This window comes from Felis catus, chromosome B3 (genome assembly GCF_018350175.1).
Source record: "Felis catus isolate Fca126 chromosome B3, F.catus_Fca126_mat1.0, whole genome shotgun sequence".
Lineage (NCBI taxonomy): Eukaryota > Metazoa > Chordata > Mammalia > Carnivora > Felidae > Felis > Felis catus.
This window is the reverse complement of record NC_058373.1, coordinates 52297887-52322206: the sequence shown is the minus strand read 5'-3', so window position 1 is coordinate 52322206 and position 24320 is coordinate 52297887. Positions and strand designations below refer to the sequence as shown.

The following is a 24320-nucleotide window of genomic DNA, read 5'->3' as shown; positions in this document are numbered from 1 at the left end:
TGCGAAGTATTAACAGCAAACACAGATCATTTCAATATTCTCTCTTAGTTACCAAATGGAGCTAAGCATAGATTAACATTTAAGATTAGTCTGGCTCCAGTTGTAGGTCTGAATTCGGAAATGTGGGAGATCTAAATTCCAAAATGAAGAGGAAAATAAAAGAGTATTAATGAGAAAGGGATTGTAGGTGATTTTTTAATCACATTGTCTCCTTTTTTGGGGGCTGCAAAATCTGTATTTTAATTGAGTAGAAAAATGTTCAGAAAACGTTAAAATCAAATTTTTGGTTGAAAAACCAATTCTTTATGGTTAAAACTGATGGAAATAAAAATAACTTTCTTTTTCTGTATTTATAGCTATCCTTGGGATGCACAATTTGATAACGAATGCACAGTTATGTAATATAGTGGGAAGTAGTAATGGTGTCGACCAAGAACATTTCTCAAGTGAGTACTTGTACTGTGTTGTGAATTTGAACCCTTTGTTAAATGTACTGTATTTTGTTATCTTCATGTATCAACTTCAGTATATATATACCAAATATTACACATAAGTACTTGAAACCTAAGATTCCAGTTAGATGGTATTGACATAGAAGACTATTGAAAATAGAGTATTAAATATTCTTAATGTGTCAGCAAATGTAATAGGAACTACTCTCACCTCACTGAATAATACTAATGGGACGTGCCTGGGTGGTTCAGTCGGTTAAACATCAGACTTCGGCTCAGATCATGATCTCACGGTTCGTGAGTTCAAGCCCTGCGTCAGACTTCATGCTGACAGCTTAGAGCCTGGAGAATGCTTTGGATTCTGTGTCTCCCTCGCTCTTTGCCTCTCTCCCACTCTATCTCTCTCTCTTAAAATAATAAACACTAGAAAAAAAATTAAAAATAAATGTATAAATAATACTAGTGGTAAACACTATGAAAGCTAATCACACTTTGGCTTTTGTTGAGATTTTATTTTCAGTGTTACTGATTTTCAAGAAAACCACAACAATGTTAACAAAGAAACTGTTATAAAAATCAGATTCAGGAGAAACCATCTGAATCTGAAACTTTTATCTTTTATTTTTTATTATTTTTTTTAATGTTTATTTTTGAGAGACAGAGTGTGAGCAGGGGAGGGGCAGAGAGCGACAGGAAGTCACAGAATCCACAGCAGGCTCTAGGCTCTGAGCTGTCAGCACAGAGCCCAACGCGGGGCTCAAACTCAACAAGCTGTGAGATCATGACCTGAGCCAAAGTCAGATGCTTAATCGACTGAGCCACCCAGGCCCCCGAATCTGAACCTTTTAATCTGTTACAGTATTAAATAGCCAAAAGCAAGGCTTTTTAAAAAATAGTTTATAGGATACTTTAAAATGACCAAAGTAATACATATCTTTGTACCTCATTTGAGCAATACCTAAGTGTATGACATAAGTAAAAGTGTCACTGTTCAGGGGCTCCTGGCTCAGTCCATTAGGCATCCGACGTTGGCTCAAGACATGATCTCACAATTCATGAGTTCGAGTCCCACATCAGACTGTGTGTTGACAGCTCAGAGCCTGGAGTCTCCTTCAGATTCTGTGTCTCCCTCTGTCTCCGCCCTCCCCTACTCACACTCTGTCTCGCTCTCGCTCTCACTCTTGCTCTCTCAAAAATAAATAAACATTAAAAAAAAAAGTGTCTTTGTTCATAGCCATCATGCCTTCCGCTCTCCCCACCCCTAACCTTAATTGTCAACAGTTTGGTATATGTCTTTCTAGACTTCTATGTTCATACAAAGACATACACACACACACACATACACACACACACACGGTTTACATAGTCTTGTTTTTTACAAAAATGGGATCATACTGTAGATATTTCTTGGAACTTGATTTTTCTTTTTTTTTTAAGTTTATTTTTATTATTTTTTTAATTTATTATTTTTTTTAATATTCATTTTGGAGAGACAGAGACAGAGCATGAGTGGGGGAGGGGCAGAGAGAGTGGAGACAGAATCTGAAGCAAGCTGCAGGCTCTGACCCGTCAGCACAGAGCCTGACATGGGGCTTGAACCCATGAACCATGAGATCACAACCTGAGCCGAAGTCAGACGCTTAACCGACTGAGCCACCCAGGCGCCCCCCTCTTAACTTAACAGTTCCCCTCCTCAGCCTCTCTTCCCCTTTCTTCATGGTATCCATTTCTTTAAGAAACTGGGTTGTCATGTCAAATTTTCCACATTCTCAGTTTGACTGATTGCAACCTTGTAGTATCACTTTTTTTTTTTTATTTTAATTGCCTGGTGCTCATCACAAGTGCAGTTCTTAATCCCCATCACCTATTTCACCCATCCCCCCCACCCACCTCTTCTCTGGTACCCTTCAGTTCTGTATAGTTGAGTCTGTTTCTTAGTTTCTCTCTCTCTTTTTCCCTTAGCTTGTTTGTTTTGTTTTTTAAATTCCACGGAGGAGTGTAATCATGTAGCATTTGTCTTTGTCTTATTGACTTACTTCACTTAGCATTATACTCTCTAGCTCCACCCAAGTCATTGCAAATGGCAAGATTTCATTCATTTTTATGGCTGAATAATATTCCATTATATATATATATATATATACACACACACACACACACACACACACATACATATGTACATATATATGTATATAAAAAGATGTGTGTGTATGTATGTGTATATATATATATACACACACATACATATGTATATATATGTATATAAAAAGATGTGTGTGTGTGTGTATACATATATATATGTATATATGTATATATATACATACACACACCACATCTTTTTATCCATTCATCACTTAATGGATATTTGAGCTGCCTCTATATGTTGCCTATTGTGAATAATGCTGCTATAAATATTGAGGTACATGTATCCCTTTGAATTAGTGTTTTTGTATTCTTTGAGTAAATACCCAGTAGTGCGATTGCTGGGCCGTAGAGTAGCTCTATTTTTAACTTTTTTGAGGAAATTCCATACTGTTTTCCACTGTTGCTGCACCAGTCTGCATTCCCACCAACAAAGCAAGAGGATTCCTTTTTCTCCATATCCTCACCAACACTTGTTGTTTCTCATGTTTTTGGTATTAGCCATTCTCACAGGTGTGAGGTAATATCTCATAGTAGTTTTGATTTGCATTTCCCTGATGATTAGTGATGATGAGCATCTTTTCATGTGTCTGTTGGCCATCTCTATGTTTTCTTTGGAGAAATGTCTTTTCATGTCTTCTGCCCATTTTTTGATTGGATTGTTTGGGTTTAGGGTATTGAGCTCTATGAGTTCTTTATATATTTTGGATACTAACCCTTCATCAGATATGTCATTTGCAAATATCTTTTCCCATTCTATAGGTTGCCTTTTTAGTTTTGTTGATTGTTTCCTTCTCTGTGCAGGAGCTTTTTGTTTTGATATAGCCCAATAGTTTATTTTTGCTTTTGTTTCCTTTGCGTCTGGGGACCTATCTAGAAAAAGGTTGGTGTAGCCAGTGTCAGAGAAATTACTGCCAGTGCTCATTCTAGGATTTTTATGGTTTCAGTTCTCACATCTAGATCTTTAATCTGTTTTGAATTTATTTTTGCTATGTTGTAAAAAGGTGGTCCAATTTCATTCTTTTGTGTGTTTGCTGTTCAATTTTCCCAGCACCGTTTGTTGAAGAGACTTTTTCCTGTTGGATATTCTTTCTTGCTTTGTTGAAGATTAATTGACCATAAACTTAAGGGTTTATTTCTGGGTTTTCTACTGTGTTTGTTGATTTATGTGTCTATTTTTATGCCAATACATACTGTTTTGATTACTAAAGCTTTGTAATATACCTTGAAGTCTGGAATTGTGATTCCTCCAGCTTTGGTTTTCTTTTTCAAGATTGCTTTGGTTATCCTGGGTCTTTTATGGTTCCATTCATATTTTAGAATTGTTTGTTCTAGTTCTGTGAAAAATGCTCTTGGTATTTTGATAGAGATTGTATTAAAGGTGTAGATTGCTTTGGGTAGTATAGATGTTTTAGCAATATTTGTTCTTCCAATCCATGAACCTGGAATGTCTTTGCCTTTCTTTGTGTTGTCTTCACTTTCTTTCATCAGTGTTTTATAGTTTTCAGAGTACAGATCTTTTACCTCTTTGGTTAGGTTTATTCCTAGGTATCTTATTATTTTGGGTACAATTGTAAATGGGATTGTCATCTTTATCTCTGCTGTTTCCTTATTGGTGTGTAGAAATACAACCAATACGTTCATTATGTATCCTGTGACTTTACTGAATTTGTTTATCAGTTCTAGCAATTTTTTGGTGGAGTCTTTTGGGTTTTCTATATAAAGTGTCCTGTCATCTGAAAATAGTGAAAGTTATACTTCTTCCTTGTGATTTGGTTGCCTTTTATTTCTTTTTGTTGTCTGATTGCTGTGGTTAGGACCTGCAGCACTCTGTTGAATAAAAGTGGTGAGAGTGAGGGGTGCCTGGGTGGCTCACTTGGTTAAGCTTTCAACTCTTGGTTTTGGCTCAGGTCATGATCTCACGGTTCATGAGTTCAATCCCTGCATCTGTCTCTGTGCTGGCAGCACAGAGCCTGCCTGGCATGCTCTGTCTCCTTCTCACTGTCCCTTCCCTGCTCGCATTCTCTCTCTCTCAAAAACGAATGAACTTAAAAAAAAAAGAAAGGTAAAATGATGAGAATGGACATCCTTGTCTTATTCCTGACCTTAGTGGAAAAGCTCTCAGTTTTTCCTCATTAAAGATGTTAGCTGTGGGTTTTTCATCAATGGCCTTTGTTATGTTGAGGTATATTCCCTGTAAACTTACTTTGTTGAGGGTTTTTATCATGAATGGATGTTGTACTTTGTCAAATGCTTTTTCTGTGTCTGTTGAAATGAACATATGCTTCTTATCCTTTCTCTTATTTATACATCACATTGTATCACATTGATTTGTGAATATTGAACCACCCAACAACCCAGGAATAAGTTCACTTGATCATGGTGAATGATTTTTTTAGTGTATTGTAGCTTGCTAGTATTTTGCTGAGGATTTTTGCATCTATGTTCATCAGAGATTTGAACTATAGTTCTCTTTTTTTGTGGTGTCTTTATCTGACTTGGGTATCTGGGTAATGCTGGCCTCAGAACAAATGTGGAAGTGTTCCTTTTCTATATTTTGGAATGGTTTGAAAAGAATAGGTATTAATTCTTCAAATGTTTGGTAAAATTGACATGTGAGGCCATCTGGTCCTGGACTTTTATTTCTTGGAGTTTTTTGATTACTGACTTAATTACTTTGCTGATAATCACTGTGTTCAAATATTTCCATTTTTAACAGTTTCAGTTTTGGTAATTTATATATGTTGACGAGTTTATCCATTTCTTCTAGGTTGTCCAGTTTGTTGGCTTAAATAGTTGGCTTAAATAGTTTTTCATAATAATCTGTTATAGCTGTTTGTATTTCTGTAGTGTTTGTTATTTCTTCTCTCTCATTTGTGATTTTATTTGGGTCTTTTCTCTTTTTTTTCCTTGATAATTCTGGCTAGAAGTTTATCAGGGTTTTTTTGTGTGTTTTTTTGTTTGTTTGTTTTTTGTTTTTTGTTTTTTTTTCCCCAAGGAAGCAGTTCCTGGTTTTATTGATCTGTTGTATTGTGGGGTTTTTTTGTTTGTTTGTTTTTATATCATTTATTCTTGCTCTTAACATTATGATTTCCTTCCTTCTGCTGGTTTTAGGTTTTTGTTCTTTTTCTAGCTTCTTTAGGTGTAAGGTTGGGTTGTTTGAGATTTTTCTTATTTCTTGCAGTAGGCCTGTATTGCTAGAAACTTCCCTCTTAGAACCAATTTTGCTGCATTGCAAAGGCTTTGAACCCTTGTATTTTCATTTTCATTTGTTTCCATGCACTTTTTAATTTCATATTTTATTTCCTGGTTGACCCATTCATTGTTTGGTAGCATGTTATTTACCTCCATGTGTCTGTGGTCTTTCCAGATTTTGTCTTGTGGTTGATTACTAGTTTCCTAGTGTTGTGGTCAGAAAAGATGCATGGTATGACTTCAGTCTTTTTTAATTTGTTGAGGCTTGTTTTGTGGCCTACTATATGATCTGTTCTGCAGAATGTTCTATGTGCACTTGAAAAGAACGTGTATTCTACTGTTTTAGGATAGAATGTTCTGAATAATCTCTCTGGTCCAGACAATCAAATCAATTGTTTTCTTGATGATTGTCTGTTTAGATGATCTGTCCATTGATGTAAGTGGGGTGTTAAAGTCCCCTACTATGGTTGCATGATTACTGATTAGTTCCCTTATGTTTGTTAATAACTATTTTATGTATATGGGTGCTTCCATTTTGGGTGCATAAATATTTACAATTGTCCTATCTTGTTGGATTATTCCCTTTATTATTATATAGTGTCCTCCTTTGTCTCTTGTTACAGTCTTTGTTTTAAAGTCTATTTTGTCCAATATTAGCACTGCTACTCCAGCTTTCTTTTATCATCCATTTGCATGATAGATGGTTCTCCATCCCCTCACTTTGAATCTGCAGGTGTCATTAAGTCTAGAATTATTCTCTTATAAGCAGCATATAGATGGGTCTTGTTTTTTTAATCTGTGCTGTTATCCTGTGTTTTTTGATTGGAGCATTTAGTACATTTACACTCAAAGTAATTATAGGTACATATTTATTACCATTTTCTTACTTGTTTTGTGGTTGTTTCTGCAGATTTTCTCTGATCTTTTCTTTCATGGTTTGTTGGCTTTCTTTAGTGATATATTTGGATTTCTTTGTCTTTACTCTTTGCATATCTATTAGTTTGGTTTTTTTTTTTTTAGTTTATTTACTTTGCAAGACAGAGGGAGAGAAAATTCCAAGCAGGCTCCATGCTGTCAATGTGGAGCCTGATGCAGAACTCAACCCACAAACCATGAGATTATGACCTGAGCTGAAATCAAGAATTGGACACTTAACAAACTGTGCCACCCAGACACCCCAGTTTGTAGTTTCTGATTTCTGGTTATCATTAGGTTTGTATATAATGTCTTCTGCATATAGCAGTTTATATTAAGCTGGTAGTGAAGTTTGAACCCATTCTTCTGTCTTCCTCATGTTTTATGTATATGGTATCGTATTTTATATCCTTTTACTTTGTGAATTCGTTGACTCATTTTTTACAGAAATATTCATTTTTACTGCTTCTGTGTTTCCTACCTTCATATTGTCACTTTTGGTCTTTCTTTTCCACTCAAAGAGTCCCCTTTAATATATCTTGCTGGGAAGGTTTAGTGGTCATGAACTCCTTTAAGTGTTTGTCTGGGAAACTTTATTTCTCCTATTCTTAACATTTTTTTAATATATTTATTTTTGAGAGAGAGAGAGAGAGCGCGCACAAGCTGGGAAGGGGCAGAGAGAGAGGGAGACAGAGGATCTGACATGGGCTCCACACTGTCAGCACAGATCATAATGTGGGGCCTCAACTCACGAACCACGAGATCACCACCTGTGCCGAAATAACGGTTGGACGCTTAACCAACTAAGCCACACAGGCACCCCTCTCCTTGTATTCTGAATGATAGCCTTGCTGGATTGAGTATTCTTGGCTACAGGTTTTTCCCATTCAGCACTTTGAATATATCATGGCACTCCCTTCTGGCTTGGATAGTTTCTGCTGAAAAATTCTGATAGCCTTATCGGGTTTCTTTTGTATTGTAACTGTCTTCTTTTGTCTTGCTGTTTTTAATGGTTTTTCTTTATTAACATTTTTTTCCATTTTAATCACAATGTGTCTTGGTGTGGAAATTCTTTGGTGATTTTGTTGAGGGATCTCAGTTCCTCCTGATGTGGATATGTGTTTCCTTCTCCAGATTAGGGAAGTTTTCAGCTATCATTTCTTCAGATAAATTCTCTGCCCCTTTTTCTCTCTTCTACTTCTGGGACTCCTATAATATGAATGTTACTATGTTTGATGGAGTCACTGCATTCCCTACATCTATTTTCGTTTTGCATAAGCATAATTATTTTTTCTTTCTTTTGTTCAGTTTGATTACTCTCCATTACTTTGTCTTCTAGGTCATTAATTCATTCCTCTGCTTCTTCCATCCTGTTCTTTCCTTCAGGCCTGTCTTTCATTTCTTTTTTTGAGCCCTTTATCTCTGGTGTGTTATTCCCTTTCTCTGTGGTAATGGTCTCACTGATGTCCTCCACTGTTTTCTCAAACCCAGTGAGTATTATGGTCATTACTTTAAATTCTCCATCAGACATGTTACTTATATCTGTTTTGGTTAGATCTCTGGCCATGTTCTTGCCCTGTTCTTTCATTTGGGACAGATTCCTCTGTCTTCTCATTTTGTCTAAGTCTCTCTGCCTGTTTCTCTGTGTTAGGAAAGTCAGCTGTGTGTCCTTTTCTTAAGGGTAATGGTTTTATGAAGAGGTCCATGAATGCTGCTTCTCTGGGACACAATCTGAGATGAGGCAACTAACCTCCCCACTGTATGTCCCAGGCGCCCTTCAGATTGTTGTTTCCACGCTGTATGTCCACAGGCTGTTCGCCTGTCTTCTCTCCAGCAGCCTCAATATCCTCCGAGGTCTCCCACAGCCAAGCACACTGACCTTTAAAACTCCAGGCCTTAAGCCCCACTGGTTGCAAGAACTCATGAAATTCGGGCCCACTCACCTTCCAAGCCAGTTGCTTGTGGGACCCATTTATCCTGTACTCCTTCCTGAGTGCTAGTCTGCCTCTCATCCTTCTCCCTGATTACAGCTCCCTCCCTACCACAGAGGCCACAAATCCATTTCTCTCCCCAACTGTGTCTTCACCCTTCCTACCTTCTTCAGTCTGCCTCTTTTCTACCTTTACTTGTGATTTGTTCTGCTAGTCTTCAGGTTGATTTCTGGGGTATTTAGGATGATCTGAGAGTTACCCAATTGTACTTATTGGATGAGGCGAACCTAGGGTCCTCCTACTCCATCACCATCTTCCCCTTGTGGTATCATTTTACATATTTCTCTGTCTTCTATGTTTCTGAAAACTATTATTTTCTAGAGGCGTATGTGCAGCTTTTTGGTTTTTGTTTTTTGGGGCAAGAATGCTTCCTAAGTGGTAATTGAATCGTATATCAAGTCTGGTCATTCCTCTTTGGGGAATGTGCCAAAAGTCATCATTGTGTTCACATGTTAGCAGCCTGATCCATCCCTTTTTAAAAAATTTTTAAGTAGGCTCCACACCCAGTGTGGAACCCAGCATGGGGCTTGAATTCACAACCCTGAGATCAGGACCTGAGTTGAGATCAAGGTCGGATGCTTAACCGACTGAGCCACTCAGGTGCCTCCTGATCCATCCATTTTAAAGTCTCCCATGAGCCTTTCTTAATAGTTTCAGCATTCCATTTATTGGATCCATTACTTTATTCAGAAGTAAAGCTTTTTAAACACATATATTCTGTGGAATTAAGAAAGAAATATTTTGGTTTTATAAAGTTTAGAATTGAGATAGAACTTAATTTTCTTTATGGTAAGAAATCTTTTTTCTCCAGCCCCCTTGATTTATAGTCTTGGAGAAGATTACCTTGCTGAACTTATGTGAGAGGGAGCCCATTCTGTCCTTTTAGCAGAGCTCTGATAGGAAGCTGGTCCTTGTATTGAACCATATTCTGCCTCCTGGCAACCTACACCTGTTCTAACCCAGCCTTTCAGAACAACTTGAAATTCTCTCTTCTCCTTCTACAGGATAAATCTGAAAACAATGTGCATACTTCCTTTTAATATATATGTCCAGTCTAGATACACCCAGATGTTTCAACTCTCCTCAGGAAAATAATTTTCAGACCATCATCTAAGTTGATCTCCTCAGGATGCTATGTGTATATGTGTGTGGTATTTTGAAAGAAGAAGAATTTATTCAGTATACTTTGTCTTAAGATGAGTTTTGCTACAAAAAGCTAGAGGAAGGCAGAAAGGAAGAACTAAGCCAGACAGTGACCTTGTCAATCTTTCTATGTCACTTGACTCTTTGTGAATCTGATGCTGTAGGTTTTCTCCCCAGAAAATTTATCCATAAAAGTTTGCCTGTTACACGTGTTCATAGACCTTTACACACACATCAAAGTGCACTTAGATCTCATTAGAAGATTCAAGGCTTTTATATCCTCTTTCAACTTTGCATAGTTGTATTTTGGCTATGTGTGTGGGTATAGTATACATGTTGAAGGATTGGGGGATAGAAGTGAAGGAGGGCAGTAATTTGGGGGATTTCTGTCTCAGTAGCTCTTCTGTATACCATTGCTTCTCTGTCTCCCCATTCCCTGTTCCTGCTCGTCCTCCCCCTTTCCCCAGGTGTAGTACTCCTCATAAGAGAAAGAGGTCATGTATCCTTCCTTCACTTTACTCTTTTCACCGAGGCTATGTTTCTTCAAGTCTGTGATTCTTACTGCTTTTACAGTAATTACTAATTAAATCTCAGAGAAAACAATACAAGAGGATAACATTTTATTTGAGTGCTTTAAATATGTGTCAACACATAACGGATCATTTAGAAATTGTGGGGGGAACTTTCTGGTTAGTTCTATTGAACGTGCATGTATGTGTGTGTGATCAAGTTCATATATGAATTCACTGTAATAGTATCAGCCAATAAGACACTTACTCTTTTCATTTGTTACTACAGATGTGGTGAAAGGTGAAAAGATTCTTCCAGTATTTGATGAGCCACCAAATCCAACCGATGTTGAAGAGACTTTAAAGAGAATTAAAGAAAATGATGTTCGTCTTGTTGAAGTCAATTTGAATAATATAAAGGTAGGTATGCTAAGCAACTAATAAAGTTTTTAATTGCTTTGAGTCAGCTGTAGGATGAGAGTTTGGGCAGTTTTGATATAGTGTAATTCTTTCTACTTAAAGGTAAAGTTTTTGGTCCTAACAGTATGCTTAGATTCCTAGAGCTTAAGGTGTAATATTTTTCTGACTTGCTTTTTAAAGAGTAGCATGTAAACCTGTAAACCCTACAGACTGTCAGCATAAATCTCTCTGGCTCTCAAAGTAAAAAGAGTTTTTTAGTCTTTTGGGTTCTTTTTTTTTTTTTTTTTAATCAGGTTTCTTGAGGTATAATTGATATATAGTGAAACTCTCGCTATTTCATGTACAGGTCCAGTGAGTTTGACAAATACATAAGTTGTAAGATCACCACCACCACAGATGTAGAACATGTTACTCCCCTTTGTCATCATTTTCTGCCCCCAGCTCTAGCCCCTGACAGCAACTGATATGTTTTCTTTCCCTATCATTTTGCCTTCTCCAGAATGCATTACAAATGAAATCATATAGTATGTAGTCTTTTGAGTCTGGCTTCTTTCACTTAGCATATTGCATTTGAGATTCATCTCTGTGATTGGATGTATCAGTTTGTTGAGCAGTATTCTGTTGCGTGGATGTGCTGCAGTTTGTTTATCCATTCACCAGTTGATAGACCTGTGGATTCTCTCTGGTTTGGGATGATTATAATAAAGCCATTAAACACATAATGAACATGCGAACATGTTTTCATTTCTCTTGAGTAGACACCTAGAAGTAGGCTTTCTGGGATCTTACTGAGTTGTTAAAAATGTAGCTCTTCCTTGGAGTAAAGGAGAAATGAGGTAGGAGGGCCTAGGGATAATTAAATTTATGAAGAGTAAATTCAAATTATCTCTAGAGTAATGGTCATTGTATAAGAGCTACATTAAGAATTCCTTTTTATTTTATTATTTTTTTAGTTCCTCATTTTATGTCTTTTGAGGGCTGTGGGAGCATCTGGTAATTATAAGAAGCTAGAGAATAAGACCTTTCTGTTCCTTTAGCAGCTGTTCCTTCCTCTGAGCAAAAAAAGGAAAGCCTTGGAAAAAGCTAACATTTCTAGTTGATCACTAATTTTAATTAAAAAAAAATCCTCACATCCTAAATCAACAGTAATGGTCAAAAAATAACCAGGCTACAGGGAATTGTAGTCTTGGTACTAAAGGGAGAAATTAGTGCCTTCTAGAAGTCTGTCTTTCCACATTTCAGGTAGTGTAAGATTAATCTCACTTAATGCCTTGTAGCTTAAACTAAGTGACCTCTCTCTCTCTCTGTAGAAAAGTGGATCCATTTTGAATACTAAGGTGTTGACTTCCTATAATCCAAATAGTTAAGTGTAGAATAATGGAAATTTCTTTAAATGCTAGAGAAATAATGATATATACTCTGCTCTAGATAAACCGTTTGTGCAGATGTACCATAAGAGAGAAATCACATAGATATGAAGGAGGTTGTTTGTTTTCATTTGTAGACTAAATGCTATGTGTATATAATTTGAGTACATTTAACTTAAAAAAAAAGTACAAATATATTTGATTAATAGACTGAATTTCTTGAAAACTAAAATGTAATATTTCACATATTGTCTTTCAAGAATATCCCAATTCCAACTCTAAAAGATTTTGCAAAAGCTTTGGAAACCAACACACATGTGAAATATTTCAGTCTTGCAGCCACCCGGAGCAATGACCCTGTTGCTGCTGTAAGTAAGCTACTACTGATAATATTGAAATGATGGCTATATACAAGCGTATGTTACAGAGATGGCTAAACTGATTTTATGAACATGACTTACTCTTTTTTCAGTTGATATTTAGCTATTAAGCAGTACATAATCTATTTTATGGGTTTGTTCCTGTATTTCTTTTCTTTTTTTTAAATAATTTGATTTATTTAATTTCATTTTTTATTTTTTAAAGTTTACATCCAAATTAGTTAGCATATGGTGCAACAATTATTTCAGGAATAGACTCCTTAGTGCCCCTTATCCATTTAGCCCATCCCCCCATCTCACAACTCCTCCAGTGACCCTCAGTTTGTTCTCCATATTTATGAGTCTCTTTTTTGTCCCCTTCCCTGTTTTTATATTATTTTTGTTTTCCTTCCCTTATGTTCATCTGTTTTGTCTCTTAAAGTCCTCATATGAGTGAAGTCATATGATTTTTGTCATTCTCTAATTTCACTTAGCATAGTACCCTCCAGTTCCATCCATGTAGTTGCAAATGGCAAGATTTCATTCTTATTGATTGCCGAGTAACACTCCAAAGAAAATGTGGTATCTTCTTTATCCATTCATCTATCGATGGACATTTGGGCTCTTTCCATACTTTGGCTATTGTTGATAGTGCTGCTATAAACATGGGGGTGCATGTGTCCCTTTGAAACAGCACACCCTGTATCCCGTGGATAAATGCCTAGTAGTGCAATTGCTGGGTCGTAGGGTAGTTGTATTTTTAGTTTTTTGAGGAACCTCCATACTGTTTTCCAGAGTGGCTGCACCAGCTTGCATTCCCACCTGTATTTCTTTTCTATAATTTTTCAATTTTATTTTATTTTTTATTCTTAGAGTGCAAACAGGCAAGTGGGGGGGAGAGAGAGAGAAAGAGAGAGAATCTTAAGCAGGCTCCATGCTCAGTACAGAGCCCAACATGGTGCTCCATCCCACGACCCTGGGATCATGACCTGAGCTGAAATCAAGAGTCAGATGCTCAACTAAGTCACCCAGCCGCCCCAATTTTCTATAATTTTTAAAAACATAATGAAGTCATGCAATATATGCTGTTTTGCAACTTAATTTTTCACTCAACAGTATATCTTAGAGATCTTTTCATATCACTGCATAAAGTTCTAGACCTTTCTTTTGACATCTGCAGAGGATTTCATTCATGGATCTACAGTGTTGGATTTCATCAACTGCTTTCAATGTGTCTATTGAGATGATCATGTGGTTTTTGTCCTTTACTCTATTAATCTGGTATATTATATTGATGAACTTTTGCATATTAAATCAACCTTGCATTCCTGGGTTAAGGTATGAACCTTTTTCTTCACTTGGCTTTGAGGCCATCACTCCCTTTGATTCTCCTCCCTCCTCATTGAACATCCCTTCTCTGGTCCCTATGCTGGTTGCTCCTTATCTCCCCAACCTCTAAGGATTGGAATGACCCAGGGCTCAGTCCTGGGCCCTTTTCTTTTCTCTGTCTACACTCACTTTCTAGTTGATGTCACTCTGTTTCTTTGCTGTGTATTTTCTATATATGCTGCTGACTTCCAGTGTTATTATCCCCTGTTGGTGCCTCTGTCCTGAACTCCATACTCATGTCCACCTACTTACTTAACAGTTTGCTTGGATGTCTAACAGACATCCCAAATAGTCCCAAACTGAACTCCTGACTTCCCTCCCACACATGCTCCTTTCCCACTGATTCCTGTCTCACTAAATGACAACTTCACTCTTTCATTTGCTTAAGACAGAAAGAAATGGAGTCTTCCTTGACTTCCCTTTCTCACCACCTTAAATGTATATCCAGCCTTGTCTTCAAAATATTCCAGAATCCAACTACTTCTCACCCCTTTCTCAACTACCACCTTGGTCAGTCTTAGCCACCATCTTCTCTCTCACCTGGATTGTTGCAATAGTCTCCTCACTGAGCTGCCCACATCCATCTTTCCCATCTCAAAGCCAGCTTTTTTTTTTTTTTTTTCAACGTTTATTTATTTTTGGGACAGAGAGAGAGACAGAGCATGAACGGGCGAGGGGCAGAGAGAGAGGGAGACACAGAATCGGAAACAGGCTCCAGGCTCTGAGCCATCAGCCCAGAGCCCGACGTGGGGCTCGAACTCACGGACCGTGAGATCGTGACCTGGCTGAAGTCGGACGCTTAACTGACTGCGCCACCCAGGCGCCCCACAAAGCCAGCTTTTTTATGTAGTGTCAAAAGTGAAATAGATACCTGTCCCAAGTTCTGTCTGCCCCCTCTTGCCTGTTGTTTTAACTTGACTTTAAGTTCTGCTTATCTGTGAGCTTTTCTGGCCTTCTGCCTTAGGCATCCCTTCTGGTCTCTGCCCTGAAAAGCAATCCACAATTTATCCTCCTTTGGTGACACAGTAACCTAACTGCAGTAGGACCTAAGTAAGAAAAGTTGTTCCAAAGAGACCTCGATGAAGTTAGTCCTACCCAGAAACTGAGAGAAACTGAGAGACACAGGGGAAAGAAGCAAGGAGTAGGGTGTGAATGAACATAACAGTGTGAACAGCAGCAGAGAATATTACCAACAGTGACAAATCTAAATATTGTGACAGGGTACTTGTGAAAAGTAGATACATGTGAAGCCTGTGAGGTAGTGTGTCAAGATAAAACAACCTAATGAGAAACATCAAAGCTGTTCTGTTAATTAGTGTATTTGTTTATAGTAGGTATAATATGTGATAGACGCTGTCAATTTTTATCTTCAAATACTTTCTTTAATTTCTAGGCTTTTGCAGATATGCTGAGAGTGAACAAAAATTTGAAGAGCTTAAATATGGAGTCCAACTTTATTACAGGAGCTGGGATTCTAGCACTGATTGATGCTTTGAGAGATAATGAAACCCTGGCAGAGCTCAAGATTGACAATCAGGTCAGTGTTCTACAGCGATAACTGTGGGATCTCCAGCCCACTCTGCTGTGTAGGGGCTGGGGGTTTAGGAGGTGGGTGGGAGGAAGGCTTTGGGGCAGTCTTGTGGGAAGGTGGTGGCCTGAAAGGAGACGAAGACATTTGAAGCATCCAGAATGTTAACTTAGTATTTTTAGTATGGGTTTTGAGCATATTTATAGAGTTGTGCAGCCATCACCACTAATTCCAGAACATTTTCATCACCCCTCCCACCGGCCCCTGGCAATCACTAATTCACTTTCTGTCTCTACACATTTACCTATTTTGGACAATTCATATAAATGGAATTATATAGTATATGGTCTTTTGTGTCTACTGTCTTTCACTTAGCAAAATATTCTGCAGGTTCATCCATGTTGTAATATGTATCAGTAGTTAATCTTTATGGCTGAATAATCTATTTGGGTTATTTCTACCTTTTGAACGTTAGGAATATTGATACGAACATTCGTATACAGGTTTTTATATGAACATAGGTTTTCATTTCTCATGGACATATACCTAGGAGTGGAATTGCGAGGTCAAGTGGTAACGCTGTGTTTAACTTTCTGAGGAATGGCCATGTTGTTTTCCACAGCGACTGCACCATTTTACATTTGTGCCAGCATGTGTGAGGTTCCCAATTTTTCCACATTCTTGCCAGCACTTATTATTGTCTTTTTGATTATAGTCATCCTGTAATAATGGGTATGAAGTGGTATCTTGTTTTGGTAATCTTCATTTTTTGATGTCTGTATGATCATATACTGAACTTTAAGATTTGTTTATCTTATTTATGTATATTGTAAGAATTGGGAAAACTTAAAAAGACCAACAGAATCAGCATGTACCTGAATATCTTAGTCTTGATTTACCTCGAAAAATATTTTAAATTAGTTTATTAATACTGTTCTTTATTTTTAATTATTCCAGAGGCAGCAGTTGGGGACAGCTGTGGAATTGGAAATCGCCAACATGCTTGAGGAAAATACAAATATCCTTAAATTTGGTTATCAGTTTACACAGCAGGGACCCCGAACCAGGGCAGCTAATGCTATAACAAAAAACAATGACTTAGGTAAGACATATGCATTTCAAATCAAATTTCTGAATTATATCATTAAGCTACTGTATTAGAGGAACATTTTTTTACTTTAAAAAAAAAATGTTAACACAGATTACTTGGACTTTGTTTTTTAAATCTGCACAAATTACTTGGCCTTTGTTTTTTAAATCTGCACAAGCCTTTTTATATTGATTGAAGTAGAGTTCAGTTTAAGTGCAGTTGTAGTGATTATTGGGTTAGTGGGTCTGCTTACAAATATTTCACAGCTTTAAGTGAACGGTTTTCTACGAGAAACATAATAAATGCTACCTGTAACAAATATTTTGTTCTCTGTTACAAGCCACCTCCTGATTAAAGATTTCAACATGACAGGAAAGTTTTTTGCCCTTTTTATCAAACAGGCCTAGACAGAAATCCAGTTTTACATGATAAAATATGGAGTAATTCTAGTTTTGATGCAAGTTTTATAGTGTGTGGCACACAAGTGTTGGCTGTCCTTACCAGTCTCCCTGACACAGCCATTACCGGGCAGGTTGTCCTCTCGCAGTGTACATCAGTCAATGTCAGACGTTGCCCTTTTTTTTTTTCCTGGTTCCCATTGAAATACTGCTGAGGCTTGTGCTTCTGTTTGATGCAAGTGTTCTGGCCAAGGCTGAATTAAAGAATATGATGCTTATAATTTTGTTTCTACATGTTTCCAAAAATTGAACCTTTTGTGTTTGTCACTGAAAGATTTTTTAAAGAGGTACTTAGACAAGAGATAAAATAACATTTCCTAAACCGAATAGCACTTCAAAGTGAGGCAGTTCTTTTAAGCTTCAACCATATTTGAGTTTGCATTCTTTAAATGCAGAAAATGTTACAGCCTCCTTCCCTCAACCCAAATTACTTTGAAGAGTATTAGTCCAAACCCTTTCTGTCCTTCAATGACTTAGTTTCCCATAGAAGATTTTAGCCTCTTGCATTTTAGGAAATTGGTGTGTTTGGTATACTGTTGATTCTCAGTGTAATTTGCAAAGTCACGCTAATTACATCAAGAATCAACAATATACCAAAAGATGAGAGAACACATAAAAACTATTTCCTAGGCTGCTTTCAGTTGACATTGTGCAGGTGAGTAGGTGCCGGGGGCCACGTGTAATAGAGATGAGGAGGTCATGTTGAAGGTGTGGTCTGACGTGAAGCAGAACTGAGAGAAAGCAGACAGCTTTGTGTTGGTAGCTCTCTAGACCCCCACCTCATGCTGTTGCATTCTGATCCAAGCCAGATTTTGAGACATGAAATGAGAATAAGGACATTCCTGGAGTGGGGGAATTGCACGGATAAAAACCCAGATTTGGGATCAAGCGAGTTATTTATATACTGAGGACAGCTTGTAGAGTTTGAAAACTGACTCTCGTTGCAGGATGCTGCCTTGAGAATAATTCTTCAATAAGTACTTGCTGCTTAAAGCGAACAGAATAAAAAGTGATGTCAGCAGATTAAGAGGGAATGCTAGTAGAAGGCACTAAAATTACATGGGAAGAAACTTCATTTCTTTGGATTTTTTGTGGGAGGCATTGGAGAGCCATTATAGGCCACCAAATACATGATTAAAATGATACTTCAAAAAATAACTATTTACTCTTCCAGAGATAGGATATGAGGTTAGAACTTATTTGCAATTGATGGATCATAGAGTATTGAGAACCTGTATTAGTGGAGTAGGTTTTGGAAAGAAATTGCCAAAGAATTGTTAATAGGGCCAAATTTATAAGCCTCTTGTCTAGAGGCTGAGCCGAGGATCTGCTTGTAACAAGTAGGCGCCAAGGAAGAGTCGGAAATGGCTCTTGGGCCCATCTTGCACTTTATGTGCTCCTAGCACCCGCAGCTTTCTTTTTAGAGCCCTGCGTTGATTGCTGCCCACAGATCAAGGCTGCCAGCATAAAGACATGTGCTCTGATATGCAATCTAATTATGTAGCCACCAGAAAGAGATGCCAAAGAACAAAACTTGAAACATACACACAATCTCTTGGGCATATTGTTTTTCTTCATCTTGCAAATCGGGCTGTATCAGATCTTTAGTGTTGATTTTGATAATCTTTTCTTATTATTTTCTGTTCATCCAAATACTCTTACCTACTCCCATCTCTCCAGCTAAGAAGTGTCCTAGCTGTAGCAGCAAAGAGATTATATGGTATATGTTGCAATATATGATTGAACTTTGAGTCTCCTATTACTGTCCTTACACTAGCTGACCACATAATTAATTTTCTTCCTTTCTTGTTTGCTCCACTTTGTCTTAGATCTTATTTACAACATGTATTTTTTAATAACATGCATTTTATTTTATTTTACATTATTTTGAGAGAGAGCAAGCATGTGAGTGGGTGGGGGGAGGGGCAGAGAGAGAGAATCTGAAGCAGGCTCCACACTCATCAAGGAGCCACATACAGGGCTTGATCCCATGATCCTGGGATCATGACCTGAGTCAAATTCAAGAGTCAGATGCTCAACCAACTGGGTAACCCAAGAGCCCCTATAACATGCATTTTAACATCATAAATGGTCTGCCAATAACATCCAAACCCTGCTGCAATTCAAATTTTTCTTGGAAATGTTCTACCCTAAAGAGTTAATCTGATTTACCTTTCGATATTTCTGTTTTTCAGAGATCTATATATATGAATTAGGTTTGTATTTGAGGACTCAAGTCTCTATTTGATTTTTTCCCTTAGTATTTCAGTAAACACAGGAAACCTGCTTTTCATTAACATGAACTAAAATTAGAGCCCGGGGTGTACTTAATTATTTAAGTATAAAAATGTTCATGGGAACTTGATACTTTTTATCTCCTGGTTTTTACTTTCTAGCTAGCACCCAGCCAGTAGCTAGACAAGCTTTTATGCACATCACTTGCATGTCTGCCTAAGGACTCTGTCCTACTGTTACTGAGTACAGCCTAATGGTTTGGGGTCATCAGTCTGTGAAGAGGCTGGGAACTCCTGAGATATATGCGCCTTTCTGTACACCATCCACTGAATTAGTTGACCACTTTGGTGGCCAAAGTTTATTATGGTACCCTCATGTGACCTTATACCACATTACCAGGATCTGAGACTTTCATTACTTTGTATTTGTTGTTTTGTCAGAGCCTGGTTCATTTTGTAGGAGACCCTAGAAAGAAAATTTGGGAAATAGTAGCAAGTCATTTACCTTTAAAATGACAAAAATGTTTGGGGCACCTTGATGGCTAGTTGGTTAAGGCATCCAACTCTTGATCTCAACTCAGGTCATGATCTCATGGTTTGTGAGTTCGAGCCCCTCATTGGGCTCTGTGCTAATGGTGCGGAGCCTGCTTGGGATTCTGTCTCTCCTTCTCTCTGCCCTTCCTCTGCTTGTGCTCTCTCTCTAAATAAACAAACAACTTAAAAAAAAATGTTTTTGGTATATTCTTTCACAAACTAAGGAGATACATTGTAATGCCTAATCAGGAGAGCATGCAAATATTTGTTGCTTTTAATACTTTCTAATCCCAGCTTCCTGAATGTCATTTCAAAATTCAACACAGTAATTTATAATTCATCGTTTTAACAGAGGTGTCAATTTTTTTAAATAACAAATGGGTGCAATGACTTAAAGGTGATTGATGACCATGATTTTAGATTTCTGATGCTACTGTGTAAGCACAGGGGAGCTGAGGACACGTCTTTGTTCTCATTTTGAAGCCCCTCAGTGCTTAACAAGTAAATGGACGTTACATGTCATTACAACTATAACTGGAATCTGCAGCAGCTTGTTTGTTACAAGCAAGTGAACCCTGTACAAAGTAACAGGGATTTCTAACATCCTCTCTTTTTTTCTCACAGTTCGCAAAAGACGAGTTGAAGGAGACCACCAGTAAATCCACCGAGATACAATCTTTGGGAGACTTTAAAAGGTCACCAAGGGCTCATGTTGGTGATGTCAGATGTAAAATTTTCCTGGATAGAAGGGAAAAGACTGGAAATCTTTTTTTTTTTTTTTAACTACATGTATCTTTTTTCTAGTTTACATTGTTATCAGTTTCAAATTGCAAAATCAATAGTAGGTGATATTTTGTATTTTATAACATTATTTCTTTCTGCTAAAATCAGTTTTAATTTAGCTTAAATGGTTTGTAAGGAGTCATGAGTTTAAAAATGCAATTGTAAAAAAAGTTTAGGAAATCATTTACGTAGATAGTATGAACATTTTAAGGACCGATCTTTTTTAAATCAAAAAGGGACATTACTGCCATTAGAATTGCTATTGTACCTGTTAGGTACAAGACATTCACAGCTTTCCTTACTCCATCACATGGAGCCCTTTCCTGTTTTAGAATACATGAACTTGGCAAGAGTGTGCTTTTTGCTTCTATCAAGAAAGCAAGATACCAGAGTTTTAAAACGACTCCAAATCTGGTCATCGGCTGAGAAATAAAAGCTGGTCTGTTGGGGAGAGAAAGGGGCCTTCTGCACATTCCTGGTCACCGCACTTGTCCACTGTGTCACCAACACCTGGACTTGTTTCAACAAAGTCATCAGCTTGGCCAGGTTAGTACTTTGTTTAAAAGGACAGTTATGGCTAAATTCACTATAGTTTTTTATTTCAATAATGTGGGCATTACTAAATTTTTGTGAAAGCTCATAGTAAAAAGCATCGAAGTAGACAAGCTGTTTTCTTCCCTGTGAAAGTCATACATATAGTCAACTCTTGGTTATTTAGGATAATAAAAAAGAAGGCGGTTATTAAACACATGACATCGAAGATAACAAACATGATGGAATTTAAGTCTGAGGCACATGCCAAATAGTCACTTAAACTGATGCTTACTGTAAATTAGAAACTGGCATGTGTATAAATTGTGGCACAGTATCGTGAAAGTTTGTGTGTGCACTGCAGAATTACAACAACAATACTGAATTGGCATTCCACGAATTTTCCAACCAGTAGGGAAAACTGTTCTTCATCCATCTACTTTTTAAAAAATTTTTTTTTTCAACGTTTATTTATTTTTGGGACAGAGAGAGACAGAGCATGAACGGGGGAGGGGCAGAGAGAGAGTCCACAGAATCGGAAATAGGCTCCAGGCTCTGAGCCATCAGCCCAGAGCCTGACGCGGGGCTCGAACTCACGGACCGCGAGATCGTGACCTGGCTGAAGTCAGACGCTTAACCGACTGCGCCACCCAGGCGCCCCTCATCCATCTACTTTTATATTCCCTTTCATCATCTGCCTTTTTTGTCCATATTGTGTAAAAGGAATCTCTCACAAGAGAAGTTTCATCGTACTGCTCACGGTATTCAAACGAGCACTTGCACAGTGTACCATGGTGAGATGTGGACCTGTTCAGGGCAGCGCCTGGAGCAGATGATGGCAGAGTTGGCCCAGCTACAGAGGGCAGGCAGGAAAAAATCTGAGTAATACTGACCCCCGAAATTGAGGCCTGACTGTCCTCTATCACTTACACGGAGTAAAGGGAAGAATCCCAGTTAAAAGTAGGGATAGATGTGTTGATTCTTTTAAAAAGAATTTTTGAAATTGAATTACAAAACGTCACTCCTTTGGCTTGGGCTGGACAGTTTACTTATTGAGCTAGGCAGCTTCTTGTGTGTGATCTGGTATTAACCCTTCTCAACAGGCAAAAGCTTCCCTCAGAAGAAGTGGGTGTCTTTGTTTTTCTGAATCAATATCCAGTGTTTTAAAGGGGCCAAAGATCGACTTTGCACTATTCCCTTTGAGTTAGAGACCACTGATTTTTTTTTTTTTCCAAGTTAGCAAGGGTTTCTGTGTGTGTGTGTGTGTGTGTGTGTGTGTGTGTGTGTGTCCCCTTTTCATATGCAACTTTGGAAATGTACTTGACTTTAGAGACTGCACCCTTCCAGCAGGATGGGGAGTCAGCACAGAGCAGGCACCCAGGGCTTCCTTGCTTGCTTTGTCTATAAGTCAGTGAACTGATAAGTATGTTACCCCTTCTATCATCAGGTTTTTTTTAATAGACATAAGCGAGACCCTACATAGTGTGTGTATGGTACTTACGGGTAATCTCTTTTTCACTGATTATTTACCTAAGTATGAAGAAGTTAAGTGTTTAGCTTATACCATTCCAGTACTCAGCTGTGACAGTGCATTATATAATTGAAGAAAAGATTTCATCAATATCTTTAAAGCTGAACATTCATCCAACTGAATACAGAAAATCTTTTCAAGAGTTGTAACTACAAGGGAGAAAACTGGTGTTTACTTTGATCTTTAAAACTCCAGCACCTCTTAACCATTTAGTAACATTCAGTATTTCTATATATAGCTCTAAAGCATTGTAACAGATTAGGGTTCTCACATAGTCTTGATTTTTAAACCAAAGATTTTTCTAAGACCATACATTCTGTAGGCTAACCAATTTAAACTTACCTGGTTATCTAATCAAAGAATATTCTTTGCATTTTTAAATTGCTGTTTAAAGGCTTTTAATTGCCCATTTTGAAAAATTTTATATTTGTCTGAAGATCTCATTTTTCAAGTATGTCTACATGAAATTGTATTGAAAAACATCAATATTAATAACTAATGCTGATATTATTAAAGTGGATTTTGGTGCTATAAACTTGTAGCTAAAATCTAGTAGAAGTCTTAAGTATAGGTGAAATACATTCCTAAAGGTGCCTGTCATTTAAAAGACCAAATATACATTTTGTGTTTTAAAAAACTCACCGATAGTTAGAGATTTCAAGGAGAATTATCTTGGTCATTAAATTGCAAATTCTTGTTATTTGAATGAAGTAACCCTATACTCGCTTTGTGTAATAGATGCACTCTGGAAAAGTTACATGTAAATAGAACTTTGTAAATGGTTTTTCCAGTGACAGTATCTGATGTATCTTCATTTAAAAAGGGGATTCCACAGTATAATAAAAATTATAAAAGAAAAAATGTTTTCATAAAATATTAGTCATGTTCTGTTGTACATTATATTTAATCCTTGCCATTAAAATAAGATGAAAAGAGGGGCACCTGGGTGGCTCAGTCAGTTAAGCGTCCGACTTCAGCTCAGGTCATGGTCTCACGGTGCGTGAGTTCAAGCCCCGTGTCAGCTCTGTGCTGACAGCTTAGAGCCTGGAGCCTGCTTCGGATTCTTTGTCTCCTTCTCTCTCTGCCCCTCTCTTGCTCGCTGTCGCTCGCTCGCTCTCTCTCTCAAAAATAAAAACACTAAAAAAAATAAATAAGATGAAAAGATTCACAAGGTTTCATAAAATCTTCTCTATTTTTGGCTCTGTGTTCCCAGGGCATGCAGGTCTCACTTTCCCCTTGGAGTCAGGAGCCACAGCACCTCCCACACGTCTGAGGACTGTGCTTTCTCTGGAATCACAGTAGCTTCCACCCTCTGCAGGTTTAGTCCTGTGCTCGTGCTCCTCCATGACAGTGCCACTTCACTTAAAAAATTTTTTTTCTAGTATTATTGAGATATGATTAACATATAACTTTGTATTACTTTGATACACAACATGATTTATGTATATATTGCAAAATATGTACCCCAAATTTAGTTAACATCCATCACCTCATATCGTTTTAAAGAAATTATTTTTCCTTGTGATGTGAACTATTAAGATCTAGTCTCTTAGCAACTTTCAGATACGCAGTACAGTACTGTCACCTGCAGGCACCATGCTGCACATTCCATCCTCCAGACCTACTCATCTTATAACTGGGAGTTTGTAGCTTTCACCACCTTCACCCATCCTCCACCCCCTACCCCCACACCCTGGCAACCACCAGGCGATTGTTTCTCTGAGTTCAGTTTTTTTAGATAGTCCTATA

The 24320-nt window shown here is 37.6% G+C and overlaps 1 protein-coding gene across 2 annotated transcripts in view; it reads left to right on the top strand.

Moving 5' to 3' along the window:
- TMOD3 (tropomodulin 3) overlaps positions 1-23450 on the top strand; it is an 81812-nt gene extending 58362 nt beyond the window's left edge. The window contains exons 5-11 of one of the 2 annotated variants that reach the window (XM_045059302.1): positions 357-446; positions 10637-10767; positions 12395-12502; positions 15276-15419; positions 16368-16512; positions 20351-20421; positions 20842-23450. In XM_045059302.1, the coding sequence (XP_044915237.1) occupies positions 357-446; positions 10637-10767; positions 12395-12502; positions 15276-15419; positions 16368-16512; positions 20351-20385 (653 nt within the window). In that variant the 3' untranslated portion in view covers positions 20386-20421; positions 20842-23450. Of the gene's footprint in view, positions 1-356; positions 447-10636; positions 10768-12394; positions 12503-15275; positions 15420-16367; positions 16513-20350 lie in introns of both variants that reach the window. The other variant, XM_003987135.5, reaches the window with a different exon arrangement.
- Positions 23451-24320: the final 870 nt, after the last annotated feature.